Here is a 25,800-nt window from a genome sequence, read left to right as displayed (position 1 = left end):
CACACTCCTGCCCTCTCTCTCTCTCTCTCTCTCTCTCTCTCTCTCTCTCTCTCTCTCTCTCTCTCTCTCTCTCTCTCTCTCTCTCTCTCTCTCTCTCTCTCCCTCAATCACGTTCCCTCATCATATCCGTAAGGGGGCTCTCCCTTTAGTGGGGAGCTGGGGCCAGCCCCCGTCTATACCCTGATTGGTGTTGCCATGGCGAGCACAGGATCCTGCGAATTTGCCTGCCAGGTCCCTAATAAGGAAGAATGGTTTAATTGACATTTGTATGTGGATATATGTGTGTGTGTGTGTGTGTGTGTGTGTGTGTGTGTGTGTGTGTGTGTGTGTGTGTGTGTGTGTGTGTGTGTGTGTGTGTGTGTGTGTGTGTGTGTGTGTGTGTGTGTGTGTGTGTGTGTGTGTGTGTGCGTGACTGTGTGTGTTTGTGTGTGTGCGTGACTGTGTGTGTGTGTGTGCGTGTGTTTGTGTGTTCATTTGAAGAAGATGACAAAAAACAGTCTAATCTAATAGACTGTTTTCCATTCCCTATGTGCTCCACCCAGGTGAAGCCCCCATCCTCCAGCTCCAACCACCATGTCCTCTGACGCCAAGAACATCCAGGGGTCACGACCCCTGACCCCTCCGCTTCCCCCGGCCCGGCTCCCGGGGTCGTCTCCCGTCTCGCCCGTTTCACCGAGTACGTGGATTTAAAGTTCACGTGTCTGGTTCTCTACCCTTTCCCATCGGCGGGCTCCTTCTCCAAGGTTGACATGCTCACCCCATTTATAGAGAGACCACCGCTGGAACACTGAAACGCAGTGTTTATCAGTAGTGGGGGGGGTTCAACAAGGTTTATGAAACTCAAAACAGTAATAGATACGTTTCGTGTTAAAGTTTAGTGCTGTTTATGAGTTTATTAAACAGGGGACGGTGAGAGTTCAACCAGTGGGCTGGTTGAATTTTCTCACCAACTGTATCAGCAGCGCACCAGAGTTGGGGATAAAGATCATTTATGGGGGCGCCCTTGTCCCCCCATAAATGTTGTCCTTTGCTGCATGTCCTCCCCCCTATCTCCCATACCTTCCTGTCCACCTCACTCTATAATAAAAATAAATGTACAGACACAAGGGTGCGTTACAAAATATGTTAATGGGAACATTCATGGTTACTTTAATTTAAAAAAATTGAAAGTCATAGATGACGTCATTGCACCTTATAAGGTTCAAACGGTTTCTGGAAAGCAAAAGGCACCCTGGAGAAAAGCTGCTTCTGTAACAGCACAGAATAAAGAATGCAGGAAGGTTGAACGCATCTGGCCTAAAACAAAACGTCATATTCACCATGATATCTACAAAGAGAGCCTCTGTGCCTACAATTTAGTCTGAAAAAGTGCTCGAGAAACCTTTTTCTCCAATATCATTAAAACCAATACTAATAATGCAAAAACCCTGTTTGCAACTGTTGACAGACTGACCAACCCCCCAACAGAAATTCCACCTGATCTCCATTCCACGCAGAAATGCAATGAGTTTGCAGCTTTTTATACTGATGAAACGCGGACGCGCCATCAATATCTCCACTTAAAACAAAAATGTTGGACTACCACCCTGTTCAGGCAGAAGTAACGTGGCAAGGATGCCATGCTTTAATGTTATAGACTCTAAAACTCTTGTGGAAACAGTGACACAACTAAAGCCATCCACCTGTTGCCTTGATACTTTACCTACCAACCTCTTTAAGAATGTTTTTGACTGCCTAGCAATAGACATATTGCAGATAGTTAACAACTCTCTCCAGTCAGGCAATTTCCCAAAAGCCTTAAAAACTGCAGTAATTAAACCCCTTTTAAAAAAGCGGAGCCTAGATGCCTCTATTATTAACAACTACAGACCAATATCAAATCTACCTTCATAAGTAAAATCATTGAGAAAGTTGTCCTCCAGCAACTTAATCACTTCCTGGCATCAACTGGTTGCTATGACACCTTCCAATCAAGATTTCGACCCCTGCACAGCACTGAGACCACCCTTATTAAAGTTGTAAACGACATCCGTCTTAACAGAGACTGGCAAAACCTCAATATTAATTCTACTAGACCTCAGTGCTGCATTCGACACTCTAGAACAGCGGTCCCCAACCCCCGGTCCGCGGACCGGTACCGGTCCGTGGGTCATTTGGTACCGGTCCGCAGAGAAAGATTATTTATTTATTTAAAAAAATTTTTAATAACCAAACCACCACCCCCCCCCCCCCCCCCCCCCCCCGGTCCGTGAAACTTTTCGGAGAATCATACCGGTCCTTGATGCTGAAAAGGTTGGGGACCCCTGCTCTAGACCATACAATACTTTTGGACGGGTTAGGAAACTGGGTGGGGCTTTCAGGCACAGTCTTAAATTGGTTTAGGTCCTACCTACAAAATAGGAACTACTTTGTTTCCATTGGCGACTTTGTATCAGAATCAACCAACGTGACATGTGGAGTCCCACAAGGTTCGATCTTAGGACCCTCTTTATTCTACATCTACATGCTCCCACTAGGGAAAATCATGCAAAATAACAATATTGACCATCATTGTTAAGATGATGACACGCAAATCTATGTATGTATCGCTATCATCAAATGATTATCGCCCCATAGATCTGCTGTGCCAGTGCATTGAGCAAGTGAAAGACTGGATGTGCCGAAATTTCCTTCAACTAAATGAGGACAAAACCGAGATAATTGTATTTGGTGCTAAAACGGAAACGCTTAAAGTAACCCAACACCTTCACACTCTGTGCCTAAAAACCTCAATCAAAGCCAGAAATCTAGGGGTTATCATGGATTCTGACAGTCACATCAAATCAGTTACAAAATCTGCATATTATCACCTTAAAAATGTAGCAAGACTTACAGGGCTCATGTCCACCGAAGACTTACAAAAACTTGTACATGCCTTTATCACTACTAAGCTTGATTACTGCAATGGTCTCCTTACAGGTTTCCCAAAACAAACTCTGAGGAAGCTTCAGCTTGTTCAGAATGCTGCTACTAGAGTTCTAACAAAGACCAAAAAAATCTGAAAATCATTACATTGGCTTCCTGTAGGTCAGAGAATTGATCTTAAAATCATGTTGCTAACCTATAAATCCCTACATGGTTTAGACCCAAAATATTTAACTGCTATGCTTCCACTACATAAGCCTTCTAGACCACTAAGATCTTTGATACCAATCTGTTAATTATCCCCAGAGTAAACACGAAACATGGGAAAGCAGGATTTAGTTACTATGCAATAAACTCCCCAACCGACCACCTTTAAAACAAGACTGAAGACTTTTATGTTTGCTTTAGCTTTTTGCTAAATCTTAAATACATTGCACTTTCTAATATGCTTTTTTAACTTTGCCTTTATTTTCTATTTTATTGCTAAAATGCCTTTTTAACTTTCCCTTTATTTTCTATGTTTACCAGAAAGATACATGATCTGATACCAGAGAGAAAGGATAAGGGTTTGAGACCCAAGTTCTGTCTGGGTTAGAGTCCTAGAATCTGGGTTGGAGTCCCAGAGAAAGGACCAAGTTCCTTTAGGTCGGGGTGGAGTCCCAGAGAAAGACCTGAGTTCTGTCTGGGTTGGAGTCCCGACGTCTGTCTGGGTTGGAGTCCCAGAATAAGGCCTTTGGTTCGTGGTTAGAGTCCTAGAATAGAAATTGACTAGAATCCTGGTTGGAGTCCCAGAGAAAGGACCAAGTTCCTTTAGATCGGGTTGGAGTCCCGAAGTGGGTACCAGATAGACTGTTGATCAGATCTTAAATACAGTGCGCTTTCTGAAATGCTGATCTATTTTACTAATTTCTTTGCATATGTTTTCTTTGACTTATCTATTATTTTATTTTATGGTATGACAATGTTTATATGTGAAGCACTTTGAGTCTGCCTTGTCTATGAAAAGTGCTATATAAATAAAGTTGCCTTGCCTTGCCTGAAAACCCCCTGAGGCTAAAGGGACAATACATCTAGGCTAGCACTGTCTCATTATGTGTTTGCAAAAACCTATTCCCATCTCCCTCCCATCTCTTCTGGGTGGGCACCGGCTCCCCAAGGCCGGCCAGGTGCGTGGCGTTCTGTCGGCCCCCTCGCCGCCGGGGCTGCGTGTGGACGCGTGTGGGTGTTTCACATGATGTCATCGTGTGCGCGTCTCTTCCAGGCTCCCTGCGGCTCCCGGCGTGTAAACACAGAGACCGCTCCCCCTCCCCGATGAGGGGCTTCCTACTCCCCAGCCCCCTGCCCACGCGGAGGAACAGGACGTGCTCAACGTGAGGAGACAGACACAGAGACACGTGCACAAACACACACAGAGACATCAACAAACACACACACAGAGACACACACGCATACACATATACATACACACATATACATACACCCACACATATACATACACACAAACGTATACATACACACACACACATATACATACACACAAACATAGACATACACACACACATATACATACAAACACACATATACATACACACAAACATATACATACACACAGACATATACATACACACACAGACGTATCCATACAAACACACACACTCTATATAAGATTTGATTAGATGAGATAATCCTTTATTAGTCCCACCGTTGGGACATTTGTAGGGTTACAGCAGGAAAGAGGTTGGTGCAAATAACAAATAGCAGAGTAGGGCAAAATACAATAAGAAAATACAAAAGAATACAAATAATGTGTGGGCACTGTTGTACATGGTCCATTATATACATACACACACACACACACGCATCTCACACACACACACACACACACACACACACATACATATACACACACACACATGCGCACAAACTCTCTTGCACGCACGCACACACACACACATATGAATTACATTATCACAAAAGTAAAACCCCTGTGACACTTCCCGGTAATTCGATAATTATACGAATGAATCACACCGAATAATAACGAATGACGCAGATGAGAACTCTCCTCTGGGTTTAAAGAGAGATTATTTATTTCAGATAAGTCTTGTTCAGTTCAAATTGGACGATGATTCACAGTTCCCCCTAGTGTCAAAATGATTTCCTTGTTATAAGGATTAAACTGCGATGAAAATCAAACATCAGTGATGTAATAATGTGAAATACTTTAGAAACAAGACTAATATGAAAGAAGCCTGTCCTTTTTTGACTAGCCATCGTGTTTTGCATGCGATTATTGTCAAACTAAACGCTCTTATCAGCACAGTGAGCTTCTGTCTGCGTCCCTGTGTCATTGTCCTTTGAATAGGAGCGTGACGGAAGGTTAGCTAGTCTTCTTATCTGTGTGTGTATGTGTGTGCACAAAATAAAGAACAGTTACGAAGAATTGTCAATAAAATGTTTATAGATGGTAGTGAACAGTAACTGAAACCCTTGTTCCAGTTGTTGATTTAGAATCACCTGTTCTGACTCTCTCTGTCTCTGTCTCTCTGTTTCGCTCTCTCTCTCTCTCTCTCTCTCTCTCTCTCTCTCTCCCTCTCCCTCTCCCTCTCCCTCTCCCTCTCCCCCTCCCTCTCCCCCTCCCTCTCTCTCCCTCTCCCTCTCTCTCGCCCCCTGCAGGAACGCCCGGGCGTCCGAGGGGCCGACGTTTAGCGGTGTGTGCAAGTGTTTCTCCCGCTCCAAAGGTCACGGCTTCATCACTCCGGCCGATGGCGGCAGCGACATATTCGTACACATTTCTGAGTGAGTGTGTGTAGGAGAGAAGGGGTTCAGGTCCAGCTCTATAGAATTATATGGTTGTGTTGAGAAGATTCCCGTGGAATACAAATGGTAGTAGTACTCCAGCCAGTAGGGGTAACATTACTAACAACCTGATAAACACTTTCCCTGTTTTAGAGGCAGCTAGATAAAGTAAGCTAGCTATCCTTTCCAGAGATTTCCCTATCCGACTCAATAACATAAAAACACAAAAGCACATTGCTAGCAAAATCTTGTTGTAACTGAGATATTCGTCTATGTCTTTTACGGTTTTGATAATGATTGGTTCATCATTATCTAAAGGCTTATCATTTTTTATTTTCTTAATGATTCGTTCATTTCTAACTAAGGACTTATGAATGAACGTTATTTAACAGTGTTACCAATAATCTTTCGAACATAGGTGTAAGAATCTAGGGCTGTAGCTCTTTTCTAGAACAACTTCAGTTCCGACAAAGCTGTAACATAAACATTCTTACAATGAATACCGCCACCATTTCCATGTTCCTTTTTCTCCTTTAATGTTGATCGTAACCCTTATCCTCCACCTCCCCCCCCGCCCTCACTTCTCCCCCCCCCCCCCCCCCCCCCAGCATCGAGGGGGAGTACGTTCCTGCTGAGGGAGACCTGCTCAGCTACAAGGTGTGCTCCATCCCCCCCAAGCACGAGAAGGTTCAGGCAGTGGAGGTGAGCATCACCCAGCCCAAACCAGGGACCCCCCACGAGACCTGGGCGGGGGCCGTGGTCAGCAGCTGAAGACCAGCGCCCCCCCGGAGCGGAACAGGACGAAGAAGAGCGGAGGAGGAGGAGGAGGGGGAGGAGGAGGGGGAAGGATGATGGGGAGGAGGGGGAACAGGACGAAGAAGAGAGGAGGAGGAGGAGGAGGGGGAGGAGGAGGGGGAGGGGGGAAGGATGATGGGGAGGAGGAGGAACAGGGCGAAGAAGAGAGGAGGAGGAGGAGGGGGAGGAGGAGGGGGAGGGGGGAAGGATGATGGGGAGGAGGAGGGGGGGGAGGAGGAGGAACACAACGAAGAAGTGAGGAGGAGGAGGAGGAGGAGGAGGAGGAGGAGGAAGGATCATGAGGAACAGGAACAGGAAGAAGAAGAGAGGAGGGGAGGAGGATGAGGAGGGGGAGGAAGGATGAGGAGGAGGAACAGGAAGTAGAAGGGGGGGGGGGGGGGGGGAGGAGGATTGGGTGTTTGAGTGCTTTTATAGTTTTGTTTTTTTCCGGCTAGCCCATCATATAGCTCTTTCAGAGCCGTAATCATTCCCAACTGGAAGGAGAAATTACAGGAGGGAGGTACTTATAGGAGGGGGAGGCAAAGAGAGGACATACAAACATAGCTGAGCTTGCAGTGAGAGAGAATTGTGTATTTACCAGGTGCTAGCTCGCTAGCGATACACCCTGTTAGTTGGTTTGTTGTCATCGTATCACATGTTGGGCCGACTAGTTTTTAGACACTCAACCGTATGTTCTAATAATGGAATCACCCGAGACATTCTCATGCATTTTACAGCAAATGTGTGGATGTTTAGGAGAAGGTCTGAGGGGGAAAAACAAACTGATATTAGTTAGACAGACCTTGATGAGAATTTAATGTTTATTATTAAACGTAAGATATAAAGAGTTTTTGAACGATTATTTTCATTAAATGTTGAATTTCTATTGAAATAAAATCAGCGTGAAACACTGTGGTTAACATTCTCAGCTATTTGGTAGTTTACTGGATATACATTTTTATTTGTTACTAACAAATGAGTGAATGGGTATTTTTTTTTATCTCTGATTGAACCATTCTTAGCCTTTGTACCAAACCAAGCAGTTATTACAAAAGTCTTTCAAGTGGACTCAAGATGGCGACCCTACCGTTTAGCCTCTGTTCCTACAACCACTAACCCTGGAATGATAATAGTGCCGGTGCTAACATTTTGGTTTCTCGTTTTCTGCTGCTCTGTGTCTTGGGCTAGACTGCACTGAAAAGACTAATCCTCTGCTCACTAATCATCACATGCTTCATTTGGATTCCGTGTGACATTCTCCACTAACAGCCTGGCTCTTCTGATGGGTCTTGACGGAATATAAATTATCATTTTGGGATTTGTACTGCTGCTCACCACCCACTGCCCCGTCTGGGCGTGCTCTGATTGCTCTCCCCAGGGCCTGTGTGTGTGTGGACGGCACCTCAGCTCTCTGGAGGGCTGAGGATGTGAGAGAATAAAGCATTTTCAAACATTGCTTGGTCGTGTCTTATCCGATTTTAAGAGGATTCTTTATTTATTTTTGCGAAATGAAAAGACAAAAAAAAATGTTTGTGATGCATTAAGAAATAGGTGTTCATATAAATTGAATTTAAGTACTGTCACTTTGCATTTAAATTAATTATTATAAGCGCAGTATTAGACATGTCTTCTGCATATATCGTTTTCTTCTACGCCGCTGCTTGGGCTGTGTATTGCGTCATTAAAACCATATAACAAAAAATGCTACGTTATACCTTGTAAAATAAAATGCTCCTGAAATGGCTATATGCTGCCCTCTTGTGTCTTAGGTTTATAAAGTTTGAGGTCTTAAACATAACTGCTATTTTAATGGGTTAGGGTTAGGGTGAAATAAATGCTGAGAAGGCCTACATAACAGACGTTAATAATCTTTGTGTTATAGAATGAGAGGTTATGTTCTCAGTAACTTAATCTCTTTGACCAAAAGGATTGCACATAGATATCTGTTCATAAGCTTATTTTCTGCTATTTTGGGGAGCATAGAATAGCATAGTAGTTGGTTGTGTAAATAGTGCAAGTATAATGTATATGTCCAAAAGGAGAGTAAAAGCAGTGCACGTTATTATGGCTTATCTTTCACCTACTTTAATATTATTTATTGTATCTTAGCTTTGTATGCTTTTTTTTTTTTTTTTTTTCCTGTCGCTGTGATTAGGGGTTTATTGGCATCTCATTCATGAACTTTGTCTGTTTTTATTACCTCACTCACAGCCACTCATTTAATCACAAAAACAAGTTGGATGAAATGCATTCACCGGTAGTAAGGGTCAAGTAGATGCTTTCCATTGAGCCACATTGCATTAGTACTTCCCTAGTTAACACTCTATAGGAAACTATTTAGGCAATACGTACATGGGGAAATTGGACACATGCACGGGACATTCCTCAGCGTTATGTCAATGGCGGTCCTATAAACAAGCCGACACGTTTGGGAGTTTTCCCCACCCTTATTCACCTTGTGCTTACGTGTTGGACCATCTCTGTCAGAGGATAACGATGCAGCACGGGATACAGTGCAGAAATAAGTGATTAAAAGGCTGCATTATGGGGATAAAGTAGTGCACTATATCGTCAACCACCGCACATTTGACTACAAAATACAGTCACACTAAATAGTGCACTATATAAATGGACCAGCACTTGCATATACACATCATAAAAGCAGAGATAAATGTCGATACAAAAGACTTTATTCTTACAATATCAAAATTGACAGATTTGTAGATGGGAGAAACTATGGTGGATATCATGACTCCTTGTGGGCAGTTAAAGGAACTGCAATGAACCCATTAGAGAACGTGATACCAAGAACAGTTCAGAAGCAAGGAAAAGAAAATTGTCATTTTGTAAATAATTCTGGCATCAACGAAATACAAAAAGAGGAAAACAATAAAGTGTTAAGAATGTATTAAAGAAATTGCTCAAATGAAAAAGTCTGCATATCATTAAAAAAGCAATTATACCTCCTTCCACGTCCCCCGTCCCAACTATCTGACTGTTCATGTAAAAATACTACAAATAGGTTTGTGGAAGGAAAGGCGAGAGGTAGGGGGGGGGGGGGGGGGGGGTATCTACAGAGATCAAAGAGAGAGGAGACGACCACAGCGGCGACGGAGTGGGAACATTTTAAAAACGAAATTGAATGACCGCCGTTTTGAAAGCGCTAGAGACGACAGTTACAAAAGTCATGGGCCCAGGTCCGGAGGTCGGCGCTGTCGGAGCCTTGTGTCCGGGGAAACCATCGCGCTGCTGGCAGTGTGGTGGGGGGGGCTCCCTCTTCGTGGGCCGCACACCGGGGGGGGGGGGGGGGGGGTTGGTGCGGGCGAGCGTCTGTCCTATCGGGAGAGCGGTTGGGGGGGAGGGGGAGGAGCTTATCGGTTTTGGACCCCGCCCGACTCTTGTCCCGAGGGGGTGGGGGGGGGGGGGGGTGGGGGGCGGCGCTCACAGGAAGTAGTCGGCCACGGGCTTCTTGGAGGGGATGCCCCGGGTCTCCTGCGGCGCCGCCTCGAAGATGATGAACTCCCGCTGCAGGTGCTCGTCCAGCTCCAGGATGGCCGCCACGTTACCGCACCTGGAGGACGGGCCGGGAGCAGGGCCGGTTAGTGATGAGAGGAGCGTCAACAGAGCGCAGCGTTAACCCCGTGCCTTAGGGGGCGCTCTACGGCACCCGTCAAGGGTAACTAGTTACAAGTGTAACTAGTTACAAGTGTAACTAGTTACAAGTGTAACTAGTTACACTTGTATCTAGTTACTTTTAACTAGTTACATTGATCTGGTGCGAGTCACTAAAAGTTAAAATGGATATCAACGTCTCGCCCTGCCTTCTTGTGTCACTCAGTTACAAACACGTTATCCTTAAGTTATGTAACACACATAGTGTTCGTGTTTGGTACAAGACAAAATGCAAAAAGGGCCGAGTTATTCTTCAGGGACGCTCAAGAGATGCAACCGGTCAGGACATTAGAAAGCTAAACAGATGTTGCATCATGGGAGGCCATTAGCCAACCCAAACGGTATTAAGTGGTGTGAGGACATTCAGGACTCCCGTGAGACCAACAGGTCCCCTTCATGCGTGTGCGCCGCCCCACCTGTAGCAGTAGTTGGGCGCCGACCACACGGTGAGCACGGTCTCGTTGAAGTGCCACTTGTAGCCCTCCATCACCAGCTGGTGGGCGCGGCAGATCATGTGGATGTCGTTGGCCGCGTTGAACTGGGCCACCACGTCGGAGCCGAACAGGTAGCCGGCGCCCCGCGGGCTCACGCCCCAGCCCGTGGTGTCTGAGGGGGACGGGGAGACGGTCAGGCACAGGTCAACAGAGGGGGACCCATTGTTTAACACGGTCCCCTGGTAAACATCCTGTGTTGTGAAGGGAAAGGGTAATCCAAGCCTTCCCCAGGGCCCCGCCCCGTACAGCTACGGGGGCCGAAGAGGGGACACGCCGTACCTTCGGGGTCAGACCACAGCAGGTCGCACATGGGCCCGTCGTGGGGCACTTCCTGCTTCCTGTCGATGGTCCGGATCTGGTCCAGGGTCTGGATGGACGGGGAGAGGCCGCCGTGCACGCAGAAGATCTGGAGGAGCACAATGCGAAGCGGTGAGACCCTCTCAGAAGGTAAACCTCTGGCTCTAGAGTCATAGCCAAAGGCAAAGGCTCTTTTCACACTTCATTTGTTTCAGCCAATCATGTTGATCACACTTCAGGGGCCACCCAAAACTTTTAGTACAGTTTACTACAACCAGCAGTAGTAAACTGTAATAAAGCTGTCCTTTAAAAACAAAAAAGTTTCCTTACATGTTTTGAGGCCTCAAGAGGGTTTGAGTTTCAAGTCTAAGAAGAGTTTTGAAAGAAACACTAAACATCGTGCAGGTCTCCAGATAATAAAATAAGTCTTTAAAACCTAATTTTTAAAAGCACACATATAAGGCACACAACTTTTTTCTGTGTTCGGTGTTCGTGGACAAGAGGCCGGTGAGTTAAATTAGGGCTCAGATGTATTTGGTTGCAATTTGGTTAGGTTCACCGGCCACTGTAAAAACAATCCCCTTCTGAAAGCCTCATCGCAATCCTCAACAAATGAGTTTTTCCTCCAGACTTCCCATCTGTTCCTGGTTAACGGCTCAGTCTCTGTGAGCAATCCCCCCCAGAGGTTCTGCTGTAACATCTAACATAACTGCCTGATCCTGGATCACCCTTCAATAACAACGGTGCCCAGAACCACCAGACCGACGTATTAACCCCATGGTCTCCAAACTACAACCAGACAAACAGTAAACACTTCGGTGGGGGGGGCAGCTCACCTTGCCATCGATGATGGCCGAGAGGGAGAGGTAGTCGAAGATCTCGGTGCAGTACCGCCACACGGTGACCGAGCCGTACTTGCGGAGGCACTCGTCGTAGAAGCCGTACACCTGGGTGATCTGCCGGGACTCGTGGTTCCCTCGGATCAGGGTGATCCGGTCTGGGTACCTGACCTGGGGGATTACAGGGGATCAGAGGGACACCAAACTAAATGTTCCCCCCGCACAGCTTTCAAATCAAGGCTGTGCTCCACCTTGATTTAATCGAGTCGACTTATGCCGATGGCCAGTTTGAATTACTCTGTCTTAACGACGATTAAGACACGCCTGAAACAATCAATACAAGGTTTTAAACGCCAAATAGAAAAGGACAAATTCTGTTAGTCCGATAGCTTACATTAATTGACATTCCCATATACTTTTATGTAATGAATTAAGTGTTTAATGTCAATACTGACATGCCGTGGTGCAAATGAATGATGTATGAGGGCACCACAATCCACTGATTGTCTTAAAACATTTATTTTTAAAAAAAACCTTTAGCTCCCACTCTTAGATGTTTTTAAACCCCCTTTTTATTTCTATTTTTGCTTTTAACCTGTAGCCATTTGAGATCTTCGGATGAAAAGGGCACTATAAATGAAATGTATAATTATTATTATATAAAAGCATGGAATCAGACAGCTCTGTACCTTCAGAGCGAGCAACAGAAGGAAGGTCTCCACGCTGTAGAAACCTCGGTCCACAAAGTCGCCCATGAAGAGATAGTTTGTCTCTGGAACATCTCCGCCCACCTGCAGACGGAGGGTGATTAACAGTTAGTGTGGTGGCAGTGAGCAACTGGCTGATTCCTCAGCCTTGAGAAACAAGGCCAAACGCATATGAACGTAGTTTGCATAACAATCAAACCTAGGGTTCACTTCATCAGGTGAAATCTCTTTTTAAGATATCCAAAACAATAATCGTGGTATAATCATTGATAGTGCATTAAACACCAACAAGTAGTTGAAAGGTATGACGTTATTTCTTCCACTAGTGGTTTCGCAACCAATAACAAAGACGTAGTTTGAGGAGGTCATAAAGTAGGGATCAGCTGTTCACCTCCGCTGCCAGAGAAAATACTTAACGTCAACCTGCTAACACAAGATTAGATGAGTCAACTGCCCACAGAGCTTTGTATGAGTAAGAGGCCAATTAAATCACGGGCAGGCCCAGTGCCGTTATTGTGTTCCACAAAATCATAGGAAAATAACTTTATGAGCGTGTTGTAATGTTACTATACAAGCAGGCCGTCATGGGCCACTTGTTGTGGTAGCAGATCAATGTTGAAATACATCTATAAACTAGGGAGCTACTGGTTTACAGATCTCGTGTTTTCCCCAGGAGTTAGGAGGTAAAAGGGCACGACGCTATTGACAGCTGATCAATGGAAACGCACCATTCCTGGATCAAAATACTGATTTCTCTGGGTTTGAACTTTGTTGGAAACTTTGGGATGATGCAAGTGCTCAACTCAACAAAATCTATGACATAGAACTAGCAGTTTTTATACATTTAAATGATACCAGTTAAACCTTTAAACGGCGTTTGGTTTGAACTAAATATAGGAGGTTAAAGGGAGCGTACTTACTCTAAATAACTCTTTCAAGTCATAAAACTGTCCATGAATATCGCCACATACCTGTAAAACAAGATAATGAACAAACATTAAACAGTGAATGTTTGAACACTTGAATTTAAATGTCAGGCCAATTGTGTTCCTGGTTAAGTCGGATAGTAACTCACGGTGACCGGCGAGTCCACTCGCTGGACATTACTTTCTTCCACCAAGATCTCCCTGAAAACAAAACCATACAAAAGATTATAGCCAAAGAGTGTCCCACAAGTCCGTTATCGAGACTATACCAACGACATTGTAGCAAAGCTTGACAAAAGCCAGGGCATACAACCACTACATTCAGAATATCATCATTTGAATCACTCAATGGTTTATTTTTCTATATTGATTATATCCTAGGCTAGGATTCCAAAATGTTCAGTATTTTTCAACAGAGATTATGGTAAACAAAAGGCTTATGCAACAAGCATGCAAGAGCAAGCTGCATTGATTGATGCATTTGCCACATTAAAGAGTCCATGACCTGTTGAAATCAATGTTTGAAAAGCACTGCTTGTTTTTTTTAACACTAGCATACTGCTCCACTGATTTATTTCTAGGTAAGCAGCATGACCTCAACCCATTTCAATCTCTCTAGCAGTCACATTTCGTAGAAGTAATTTCGTAGTGATTACCTTGCTTTGGCACACAGTGCTTTGACTTCATTCTCCTTTATCAGCTCACAGCGTCGTAGCTGATCTATCTGTCGGTCCAGGTCACTGATGTCCCCCATTGTCACACACATAGGGAGATCCGCTCACACAAGTTGCGTGCTCTTGCGCACACACACCTTGACTGCACTCAGATGAGACGGTGCAGCACAACGGGCGATGTGTGTGGCGCAAACAGTACGCTGTCACCCTGCTTCTGATCGGACTCAGCGCACTGGGGGACAGGCTAACTTTCAGACGTCAGCTGTAAGGGAAGAAAAACAAATCTCCAGTCAACAAATATACATTCCGTGTAAACATCTTGAAGGGTGGACATTTCAGAGTACACGTATACACACATGGCGGTTTAAACTTTATTGGGGTAGAGTCTGTATGGAGAACAAGGCGACCCTAGGCCCCTTCGCGGAGCTAAACCCCATGCTAAAACTTTAGCTTACGTCACTGATAACGGCTACGATTAAGCCAACACGTTATTTAAACCGGTGTGTTACCATAATGGTCCATCCGAGACCACGCACAGTACTACCGTTGTTTTCAGAACTAAGATATGTGCCTTTGGGGTTCCCCCAAGTCCAAAAGGGTGCCAATTAACTAGCTCCCGTATGCTAGGAACTTTAGCACCGCCTGTTTTAGGAGGCGAGCTAGGAGGCTAACCGGAGTTAGCATTTAATATAGAAACGTCGTGAACGAAACATAACAGTACCTTTACGAAAATTAGCGTAGAAATAGCATGGATCTTTTGGCGGGGCTATTTATAAAAACAATGACCTCTGATTTCATTCCATGGATGAGTTATGCGGCTGGTCTTTCTTCATAAGTCGGCCTTTTCTTTGCGCTTCCTCCCCGGTTCACCACTCCAGCTGAACGCCGCCGACTTGGCTACTACTTCCGGTGTCGGCAATGCGCGCTCATGTTATCAAGTACGCGTACTTTCAGAGTGCTCCCTGGACAATGGATAGCTTGCATTGTTTTTTTTTAAATGTGTAAATCAATATATTTGTCCTGTTCGTTTTGCTTTGAATATTGCAAAATACATTGAAGAGACGTTGGTAAATGTGATTTAGATAATTATTTGGTTCTACAATTCTGATATGTGATCATATACAATTTTACCAAATTAATTTACAAATAATTCGGTTTAAGATCAGATATTTTCAGTATGAATAAAATGTCAAATATTTTGTTTTTGTGTAGTTTCAATAAACAAAAAAAATGACTTAGCAACTGTTGAATTGCACAGAAAAAAATAACATGTAATTCCAAATCTATTTGAATAGTTTTTATTATCATTTGTATTTTCATGATATATTAGACACTTTTTGCTGTATTATGTCAAGTAAAATCAGTTATAGCAACAACATGTGGCATAATAACATTTTGTGAAGATTTAAAAGACGATGCAAAAAAAGTTGTGCACTTTAGCTGGCAACCAATTACTAATTAATATTAATGAGATAGTTCTCCGCTACTCCCAGAGAGCATTCTGGGAGTTCTGAATCCTATTTTTAGCTTGTCTCTCTGGAAAATCCTGGAGAAACATTTCCTATTGAATAAACCTAAGACATTGTATATATGATTTAACATTTAGTCAGAAAAGCACAGCGTCTATAACACCCAAGCGTAGGCAGAGGCCAATTAATATCAGTTAGACATCGTTTAAGTAGCAATCTGCACATTGCAACTACAGCTGCAAATAAAGTGTGTTGATTTAACAATTTAACAACGATTCACCATTTTGCCCTACAAAATCCATTGTAGAGCAATTACAAACCAAGTACCAGTAATTTAGGAATCAAGGGTAAAACAATATAATAATACAAAACGAAAGTGTCTAGTGGACAGCTGCTTTAATTTCAGGTCGAATCCTGACATGCTCACTTCACGTTTCAACCCTCTAACAACAATATTCATGAAAATTATATAACGTACACGAATGTCTGGTGTGATTTCAACAGATTCTCAAGCTATGTGGACGAGTCAAGGAGAGGCATCGGTTCAATTTGGTCCAACCTTTGCTAGGTACGCGGAACAAGAACCTTCTTATAAATAAAAATAAATCACAAACAGGGAATGTTTTTGGAAAATAAAAAAACGCAAGATAAAAATGTAATGCATTAAATGAGTCTTGAGAAGCCGTTTCCTCCCACTATCCATAACTCCTACTGGATCTGAACTGCACATCACAGGCCGCAAAACCTACACCACTATTAAATATAAATACCTTAAATCCTAAAGTATACGGTATATATACACGTGGCCTTCTGCAGTAGGCCACATATTTATAATCAAGTGGATAGAGTCTAGGGGTATATATCACATTCACCACCGTGTGTATTTCCATTTAGCAGCCATTGCAAAGGTTTGCATAAACCTTTGCATAAGAGTCGAGTTCAGGAAATGTATCACGTTTGGTTTGCACGTTAGCGATGTGAAACGATGCACCTCTGTTATGCATGGTCAAGTCCTCGTACCGTGATAGCCACTGGGCATGTTCAGAATGTACCGAATGATGAGCGGGGATAGCAAGGCTCAGTCTCGCGTGCTCAAAACCGTTTTTTTTGGAAATTTGGACTGACCAACCCTCGAAAGATATGTGCTGGATGTGCTGGGCCATTTTAAAATACTCTAGAATAAACAGCCGAGGAGTGACTGGAGTAAACCGGACTGTGCTATAAGACAGTGCCTGGCAGGAAGTGGAGGGCTGGCTAGAGAGATCCACCATTTTGGTCGCTCTGAGTGGGGCCCCTTTAAGTGTGGCCCCTGTGGGTGTGGCCCCCGCTGGGTGTGGCCCCGCTGGGTGTGGCTCCTGGGCTCTGTCACAGGGAGCAGAAGTAGCTGTGGGCGGGGAAGGCGGTGAGTGCGGCCAGGGCGATGCCCAGGGTGTCTCCGACGCTGGCTGCAGCCATGGCGAACTCCCTCTCCCGGTCCCCAGTCTGGAGACGGTACAACACCCAGTGTGTGAAGATGACAATCCGTAGCTCACAACTTGACCACAACATGACCGACTGCCAAATTTAATTCCAACATTTTGTTTTTTGGATACGTGATTTCTTCCTTGCACTGGGAATGGCGTTAGGTCTACAGGGTTGTGCTATATCAAATGAACCAGCCCCGCTCATAGACTCGACTCATAGAACCACAGACTGACCTCCTTGCTTATGAAGTAGAAGGTGTTGACGTAGGCCGCGCCCCCCAGTAAGCCCTCGTAGAGGACGATGATGAACACCAGCCATGGCGCGGGCAGGAACTGGAAATAGACCGCAGACAGCAGGAACACCGTGTTCACGATCTGATCTCAGGGAGAGATAGAGAGAGAGTGTGAGAGAGAGAGAGGGAGAGAGAGATCTATTAAATGCAGACAAACACGCAGTTCATTCACTGAAAGTTAGAAACACTAATGGTCCCATTTAGCCTGCCTCACTATTGATACTGTTGCTATAAACGTCTCTGCTAGCGATCAGACAAAGAATGATGAAACTATAATCAATATCAGGGCCAATGTTTAGAGTAGGGAACCAGATACTAGTGTAGAAATGCTGTAGGAATCAAAGGCAAGCCTAAAAATGCAAGTCACAGAATCACTCCAACCAGCATGCTTAAAAGTGGTAACACTGCCAAATGAAATGCAAGTAAACACCCATAAGTGGTCAGTCTGCCCGACGTTGCGAAATGTAAACACGCATGCTGCCAAGAATGAGCAAGGCCAGAATAACCAGAAGCATATTAGGGTAATAATTAGGTTAGTCATGAAACCCAACACAGCTGTTTTGGGATTGTATGACACTTAATTATTAGATTATATTTGTTTTTTTGGGTGACTACAATATATGATTTGGGCTTGTGAGCCAAATGGCTTATACCATTGTGCCCTTTAGCTGCGCTGTGAGGCGTCGGTTTGATTCGGTGTTTCTGTTTACAACAAAGATAAAGGCTGCGTTGCCGCGGCCACGACTACGCGTGCTGCTCTCTGAGAGCAGCACTCGTTTTGTGTTTTGGGGGGCATTTTGTGTTTTCTTGTCCATGGACCCACACACCTGGAGCAGCGCCAGAGCCCAGAGATTCCTGATCTTCACACACCGCAGCGAGGAGCGGGAAACAAGCACGCCCACCTGGTACAGGGTCTGGTACCTGTGCGGACCGGCGCGCACGCACACAAACACACATTCAATGCTTTCTTTGAATTCACAAACGACACACATTTTCAGTTACACTGGACTGTGGAGTTCAAAATACAGATTTAAAGAAATAAATATGATTAAGGGTACAAGTATCGGCGCCTTCTCCACGACGAAGGCTTCCTATGGTTGCTGGGAGTGAGCAACACAAGCAAAATGCTCTTGACCTGACAATATGATCATGACTGGCAATGTACAAACCCTTTATTTTACTGCAATCGGTGCTGTGTGCATTGGTTTTAATACAGACACGCCCCCTTCCACCTATACACACACCCTCCCACCTATACACACACACACACACACACACACACACACACACACACACACACAAAGACGAGACCATACGGTTCAAAGGCAGTTACTGACCAGCGATATTGTTCAGCGTGAGTCATCGTGGATTTTGGGAAGTAGAGAAGTTCAAGCTGCGGGGGTAAAGAAAGCAAACAAATCTCACACAAGAAATAGAGCAACAAGGGAAAGCAGCTGTAGCCCTACGAGGTCTGCTTCTGATAAAGAGACTATTGACTACAGATGAGCCCAGCGCAATTTTTTTCAGAAATAACAAAAATGATATATTCTGTTGCGCTACAATTGACGACACTTCTGTGTCCCAGTGTCATCATCCAGGCACCCATTGGCATCGTTGAGCGATACAAATCGACACTATCTGCTCCCTAACGACAGCTCTCTGGACGAGAATCCGACACAATGACGTGTCGTGTGATTCCGTACTGCTGTGTTGTTTGGCGTGATTGATGCTCTCTGTGACGGGACCCGGATGGGACCGGATCTAGATAGATAAACGAGGAGGGTGTTCACTCACCAGACCCTGGTTGATGAAGTACTCTGCGTAGTAAACCGTTCCCAGGGGGAGCACAAACTTCAGGATCATCTGAGTGACGGGGACGAGAGCAGAGAGATTTCTCTTTGCTATACATTCGTTATACATACTGTGTGATTAATGATATGCTCAGGCACACGCCCGTTGAGCCAATGATTGGGAATGAGTTGATACAAAATATAGGATTGCATCAATGTCTGTGAGTGCGTGCGTGCGTGCGTGCGTGCGTGCGTGCGTGCGTGTGTGTGTGTGTATTCACTCACTTTGATGGCACGCATCTTCTCAGTACAAGAGAGGGGTCCACTGGCTCTGTCCTCTGATGTGTTCAGGGAGGAGAGACGTGGTTATTATTCAGCAGCAAACTGCAGCCACAGTGAGACCTCATGGGATCCAAACACTTGCTGCCTCCGGTCCCTAAAGCCTGTACTAAACGGGGCCAAAGACCTTTCGCGTATTTCTATTCACATATTCGTAGGCTTTCACTGCCTCGGCTGAGAACTAGCTAACGTGAGCTCAATCCCGGGGAGCTGACCTCATGGGATGCCTTTCAAATCGGACTAAAAGGAATGGAGGCAGGACCATCAGTCCGTCAATGTTTTAGCTAGCCTGCTTCCTCTATTTTACTAATTTCTTTGCATATGTTTTCTTTTACTTATCTATTATTTTATTTTATTGTATGACAATGTTTATATGTGAGCACTTTGAGTCTGCCTTGTGTATGAAAAGTGCTTTATAAATAAAGTTGCCTTGCCTTGCCTATGTTGTGGGTGGTGTCCAATATTTCTATAGATTGAGATTTTATCATTTATTTTTCATGGTTGCGATCTGTAATTTTCTGTCTGTGTCCACTGAGCCTCCGCCTAGCTCGACCAGGCCATGGAAGAAGTTTCCCGGTTGAGTAAAACCGAGATACGGCACGCTGGGCGACAATGTGCAGTCAAACAAGAAATAAGCCAGCCGGCTTTGTAAGCTTTCACTCTGGTATCATCATCCTCATAATCTTCATCATCCTATCAGCGTGGGTCAACTCCTGTCCAACAATGGAAACGTGGGAACATTGACGCAAGAGCGCAAGCTTTAGCAGACCTTGTGTAAGCTATACTTCAGGCGTGAGGCACAGCTGCAAGGTACTCTGTAAACAAACCCACCCAGGCTATTACTTCGACCCTGTTATTGCTCTTTGTATAGCAGCAACTAACTGTCAAGCAACTGCAATCCATTTATCGACCCATGATATCACCGTCACCCACCTCTAGGTCCTTTCTCCTGTTGCTCAGACTCTTCCTCCTCCTCCTCCTCTTCCTCCCTTTCGTCCATCAGCCGGCGCCGTTCCTCTGCTCCGCCCCTCCCCATAGGCCCCGCCTCCCGTAGTCTACGCCACTGGGGGAACATCGGTGGGAAGGCCAGCAGGAGGAAATAGCTGGGAGTGAGTGAGCACGGTGTGAGAGACCCATAGAGAACCGCGTGTATTCGCCGTGAGGCTGAGATGAGAGCGACACACACTGTGATGAGAGCGACAAGACTTCACGGTCCTCGTCCGTTCTAAAATCACGGAAACAAACAAAAACGCAAAACTTGGAATTGTGCCTTTCAGGATTCAAAGGGTCCGTTCCAAATCGAGTCTCCTAACGCTCAAGCTTAGGTTGGATCCCTCGAGGTTTGAGCCTCATGCTAGCACGAAAAAAAGGAATGTTTCTGTTTCCGGCTGTTGATCAGACCAATCACAAACTCCCGACGTGTAGCCAATGGCGATTGTTGTACGCAGCCATACAGTGGTCTCTGGGCTATCATATGAATATAAAACCAACTGAACTTTCGGTCGAGCATTCGGCCATTGAAACAGCGCCGGAGTTAAAGAAATGTGGACGTTTAGCAGGAAGCACGAGGCGAATCACCACCGAACGGACCACCGTAACACGCATGAGGACAGATCCCAGATCAGCCCTGTGACCCCGTGAATCCGTGACCCCTCACCTGAGCAGCATGGCCGCCGGCACCAGCAGCATGGTGAGCAGCGTATCCGGGGGCGACAGGCCCGCCTGGGTCAGCGCCGAGTACATCAGGGCGCCGGCCACGCCCGCCCCCCCGGTGCCCGACCCCCAGCCCTCCAGCACGTCACTGAGGAAGAGGAGGAGGACGAAGAGGGTGGTGGTGGGGATGATGATGGTGATGGTGGGGAGGATGATGGTGATGATGGTGATGGTGATGATGATGATGATGATGATGATGATGGTGATGATGATGATGGTGATGATGATGGTGATGGTGATGGTGATGATGATGATGGTGATGATGATGATGGTGATGATGATGATTGTGATGGTGATGAGGGGATGGAAAAATGGAGACGATGGAAGAGAAAGGAGATATCAATGAGTGACATATTGGTTAGGGAGCTAAGACGCCACTGCACAAAGCGACACTATTATATAAGTGAGAATACAATATTTACGCAACAAAATGTACAATATATTTATTTTCAATCATCTACATACATGTTTTTTTTTTAGGGCTGTCAATCGATTAAAAAAAATAATCTAATTAATTACAGGCTCTGAGATTAAATAATCTAAATTAATCGCATACTTACATTTTTCCGAGAGAGCATTTCAAAATAATTTAATTCAAGTAAATTATGGCAGATGGGCGATTCAATGAATAATAGACATAATAAGACTTTAAAGTGTGTCTCTTTTCTTTAAAACATGTCTTTCATTAACGTACGGTGCATTTTAAGATCAAATTAATAGCATTTCCATCTCACTCAAGATTCAATGCATCTCAGTCGAGTGTGTCTTGACGAGGCTGGCTGCTAGCGCCAGCTTCAGGGGCTGTGGCAGCTCGTACCTGCGAGCTTGCTACCAAACGTTTTGCGTTGAGGTGATATTCAAGGCAGGGTGCGCCTAATTTGGGCGCACATACGCCTAGAATTCGGGGTAGTGTGACCAAATATTTTATTTGGGCGCACCGGTGCGACTGAAAATTTATCTGGTATAATTATTATGATTTTATTTTTTTACAGAGCAGTCTATTCATAATATTGTAATAACCACGGAAGAGGCAGTGAATGAAGTATTGATTAGACAGCGATTTATTAGATACCTAATAAACCGTAGCAACACGCAAGACCGGTAACAATAGCAACGCCGGTAAACAAACCCGCGAAGCCCAATCCAGGGGCCTGTACTACGAAGCTCGATTAGAGGGTTAGCGAGGTATGTTGAGCTGAAAGCCTGGGTTAGCTGTACCATGAAAGTCGATCTCTTTAAGCGTCGCTGTATCACCATGGTGACTTACGCTCGCAACCAAACCTGGTCGGGAGCAGCTTTTCAGCGAGTCTGCCCGGAGATCGGCTACTTATATCGGCGTGCGCAGCTTCCCAGCCCCTCCTCCGATAATGGCGTCACCATTTGTGGGTGTTCCCATGGACCTCGGCGCACTTATCGTACAGGCGTCTCTCCGGAGGCAGAGGGTTTTTCGGGACAGAACCGATCCCTTGGCATTGTCTGACTATATACTTTATGAGAGATACAGATTCGGCATTTATTTAAGGCATTTATTTAATGGTCAAAATATTATTGGTGCAACCGGTGCAGTTGCCCCCGTCCGTCCGTCCGTCCGTCAACAACTCAAAACTTGGGTGCACCATAAATTAAAACTTTAGGCGCACCAGTGCACCCAAGGAAAAATTTAGTCTGGAGCCCTGCAAGGGTTGATGAACTCCGGTGATAGTAAAATTCCTTACTACAGAGATTGCAGATAACAGTGTTCCTATCTACAGTTCCGTCTGGGAGTTGTTCAAACTTGAACTTCTCTTTCACGGGGGGATTAATCTGCGTTAATGTTTTTAACGTGTCATTTTTTTCTGTGATTAATTGATCGAAATTAACGCGTTAATTTGACAGCCCTAATTTTTTTTTGATTGTTGTATATTGTTTATATCTGGGGTTTTTCCAGAATAAAAACCCGGATACCACAGGTACAAAAACCATGGCCGACTGGAAATAGAGAGGCAGCACGGGGAGGGTGAAAGGTTCTCACCTGCTGAAGAAGGCAGTCAGGGACAGGAAGGACAGCTCTCCCAGTCCGGACCCCATGCTGGCAAAGACAACACCTGGAGACGCACGGTTCCACATATGAGAGTCAGGCCGGTTCGTGATGTCCTTCACGTGTGTTTTCTGTGTGTGTGTCAAATATTAATCCTAGTGGACGGAATATGTCTATCGAAAACGGCTCTAGCAGAATGTAGAGAGTACCAACATGTCAGCTGTGTGACAACAACGTCAACATTTCCCAAACCTGGATGTTATTAATAGCAGTAAAAAGTCATTGCAGTGTTTTAAATTCATTATATTTAATCTTTTATTTGATCACAAAGTCTCATTATCAAAAATCCTTAAGTTAAGGCTGTTGTTGATCATTATGGGCAATTTGGGCAACGATGCCTTATAAATGAAAACACAGATGCATAAGTCTTGTGCAAGGGACGCCCTTCCAACATGTACTCGCAGGGGGGTATCGGTCACGTGAAAATAATTCAATAAGTTAAGCATCGGCAGCACGCAGCGCATTCAATAAAGCGTGAGCTCAATTACCCAGGATGCTCATGGTCATGGTGGTGGAGAAGGACACCAGCAGGAAGCTGGTCACCGTGGCGCCGACGCAGAACAGCACTCGGAACCTAGGGAACCGAAACACAACACAGGAGACTAACTTTAGCCGGTTAAACCTGCACACATACTACATACTAGTTGTACTTCTGTATATGTGCAGCTGTCTCTACGTCCATTTTCAATTACGCATTATATTTTGGTGTGAACTTCAGCAAAACAAATGATCAGTATGAAATATATGAACAATAAGATATAATAATGACCCTGTGAGGTTGAAGGTAGCGCTGTATCAGAAGGGGAACAACCCTAGCAGTGACCCTGGGAAGTCGTCACTTACCCATAGGGCACGTGGTGGATGTAGAACGTAGCGGACAACTTGATGACGAGGGAGGGCAGAATGTCAGCCAATAGAACCACCTGGGGAGAGGGGAACAGGGAGTCTAGATCAACACCCTACCTCGATCCATGGGAAACAAATGGACTAAGAATGATGGCACACGACCCTGGTTCTAAGCAAACAACCCTAGATAGGTTTTTAATCTATTATTGGACCTAACTAACTGAATGCAATGACAACTGGTGAGGATCTGATCATGGTGAATTCAAAGAGGGAATAATAACAGGAAGGAAGGGACACATTGATATAATGTTGAGGAGTATGTTCCTCGAAATAAGATCGGTGTAGCCAATACATGGAATAGCGCAACAACAACAAAAACTCAGGGGGATGACAAGAATAAGCATTCCAATATAGATGGGTTTTTAAACCAACACTGCTGGCACGACTATGTTATAATAAGTAATGAAAAAATGCACTTTTGCACCGGCTTGTTGCATTGGAAGAAATATACATTGTGTGTGGTGAGTCTCACTCATGATATGCAAAGACACATTTGTGTTTGTGGGACGGTGTTTAATGTATTTACCGCAGTAGACACAGGGTTGCAGTCATAGCGAGTGCTGTTGCTACTATTTCTCACTTCAAAGTCACCGTTCAGTGAGGGAGGAGTCTGCAACAGAGACAGAAACTGTTTGAATAAGGCTATTGCAAAACCTAATTCGAGTATTGAACTTTTGTAGCCGATAGGCCTATGAATTGGTTTTATTCTTACAGGAGTTGTTGAGTTGTCCGACTGCTGTTTGGTCAGAATGTCATGGGCTGCACTCAGCATCACCACATAGGCAAAGTTGTTGCACAATCCAAGCAGCCTGACGGGGGAGGTCAAATATATGAATCGTTAACGGGAACCTACACGTTTGGTTAACAACAGATTTTCACTTTCTAACAATAGTTACTGGGGTCGTAAAAAGGGAGTGAGTTGCGAGTTATAAGCACCAGTATTCTTACCAGAATCCAGACCAATTGCGGATTTTTGATGAACGGCCTGTAGGGAATACAGAATAAATTACTTTAAAAATAAACAGCTGATTTTAACGGTATACACAAAGAAAAACATGTTTATTAAATGTCAATTCTGTCAGATCTTTGACTCACCCTCAACCTGATTATGTGGGATCACGCGATCTGCGTCCAGGCTGTCTGCTTCGTCCATGATCTACCAGACAGACAAACTGGTAATTTTAGGATAAATAAACAGCTGGTTAACTGGTTAAGCTGGTAAACCGGCTGACAGCTCTGCCACTTAGACAATGTTGACTTTCCCAATATTATATTCACTGCATATGGCCAAATATATCCATAGCGAATGGTAGGTTTATGTTAAAGACGAATGACAAAGAAATATGAGCTGACACTAATAAAATATAGGCTACTTGTCTTGTTTCACATCCTCTTCGCATTTTCATGTTTCAACCTGCGGTGTTTCACAAAAATAAGTCCTTCTGAAAACACATTTAGCACGAACGTTCCGCTATTATTAATTTACGCCATTGATCAAACCATTAATTTACTAGATATCGTTTCATTTCATTAATTTTCTTAACCCTTGTTATGACGTACATAATTTATTTCCAAGCTTCAGCTTATGATGAAAAAATCTGCTGCCTTGAATTTGGACGACGGAGCACATTGAGGAGGAGCAG

At 44.6% G+C, this 25,800-nt stretch overlaps 3 protein-coding genes across 5 annotated transcripts in view; 1 reads left to right on the top strand and 2 right to left on the bottom strand.

The window, feature by feature from the left end:
• The window catches only part of carhsp1 (calcium regulated heat stable protein 1), a 17,313-nt gene extending 10,759 nt beyond the window's left edge, over positions 1-6,554 (top strand). Inside the window, exons 2-5 of the mRNA XM_030349976.1 lie at positions 543-676; positions 4,166-4,274; positions 5,581-5,703; positions 6,312-6,554. Coding sequence (XP_030205836.1) covers positions 574-676; positions 4,166-4,274; positions 5,581-5,703; positions 6,312-6,474 — 498 coding nt within the window. The 5' untranslated portion in view covers positions 543-573 and the 3' untranslated portion in view covers positions 6,475-6,554. The remainder of the gene's footprint in view (positions 1-542; positions 677-4,165; positions 4,275-5,580; positions 5,704-6,311) is intronic.
• Positions 6,555-9,170: 2,616 nt separating this feature from the next.
• On the bottom strand, positions 9,171-15,041 carry LOC115538292 (serine/threonine-protein phosphatase 4 catalytic subunit B). Of its 2 annotated transcripts, none has more exons than XM_030349973.1 (9): positions 14,829-15,041; positions 14,090-14,369; positions 13,583-13,634; positions 13,428-13,478; positions 12,490-12,591; positions 11,798-11,971; positions 10,944-11,070; positions 10,587-10,776; positions 9,171-10,069 (listed from the first exon to the last, which is right to left on the bottom strand). In XM_030349973.1, exons 2-9 carry the CDS (start codon positions 14,197-14,199, stop codon positions 9,940-9,942), a joined length of 936 nt encoding a protein of 311 aa, XP_030205833.1. In that variant the 5' UTR covers positions 14,200-14,369; positions 14,829-15,041; the 3' UTR covers positions 9,171-9,939. The 2 variants fall into 2 exon arrangements, with proteins under 2 accessions (XP_030205833.1, XP_030205834.1); XM_030349974.1 differs by having other exon boundaries at positions 14,894-15,041.
• A 348-nt stretch (positions 15,042-15,389) lies between these two features.
• cln3 (CLN3 lysosomal/endosomal transmembrane protein, battenin) lies at positions 15,390-25,672 on the bottom strand. Of its 2 annotated transcripts, XM_030349957.1 has the most exons (16): positions 25,531-25,672; positions 25,253-25,313; positions 25,106-25,142; positions 24,870-24,966; positions 24,684-24,767; positions 24,095-24,174; positions 23,740-23,825; positions 23,186-23,258; positions 21,119-21,262; positions 20,395-20,564; positions 19,408-19,460; positions 19,127-19,195; positions 18,670-18,725; positions 18,160-18,253; positions 17,274-17,414; positions 15,390-17,058 (listed from the first exon to the last, which is right to left on the bottom strand). In XM_030349957.1, exons 1-16 carry the CDS (start codon positions 25,561-25,563, stop codon positions 16,942-16,944), a joined length of 1,395 nt encoding a protein of 464 aa, XP_030205817.1. In that variant the 5' UTR covers positions 25,564-25,672; the 3' UTR covers positions 15,390-16,941. The 2 variants fall into 2 exon arrangements, with proteins under 2 accessions (XP_030205817.1, XP_030205822.1); XM_030349962.1 differs by having other exon boundaries at positions 25,253-25,672.
• Between the last annotated feature and the right edge of the window lie 128 nt (positions 25,673-25,800).

This window comes from Gadus morhua, chromosome 2 (genome assembly GCF_902167405.1).
Source record: "Gadus morhua chromosome 2, gadMor3.0, whole genome shotgun sequence".
NCBI classification, from domain to species: Eukaryota; Metazoa; Chordata; class Actinopteri; order Gadiformes; family Gadidae; genus Gadus; species Gadus morhua.
Note: the sequence above shows the minus strand (reverse complement) of the source record. Positions and strands in the feature narration are given on the sequence as shown.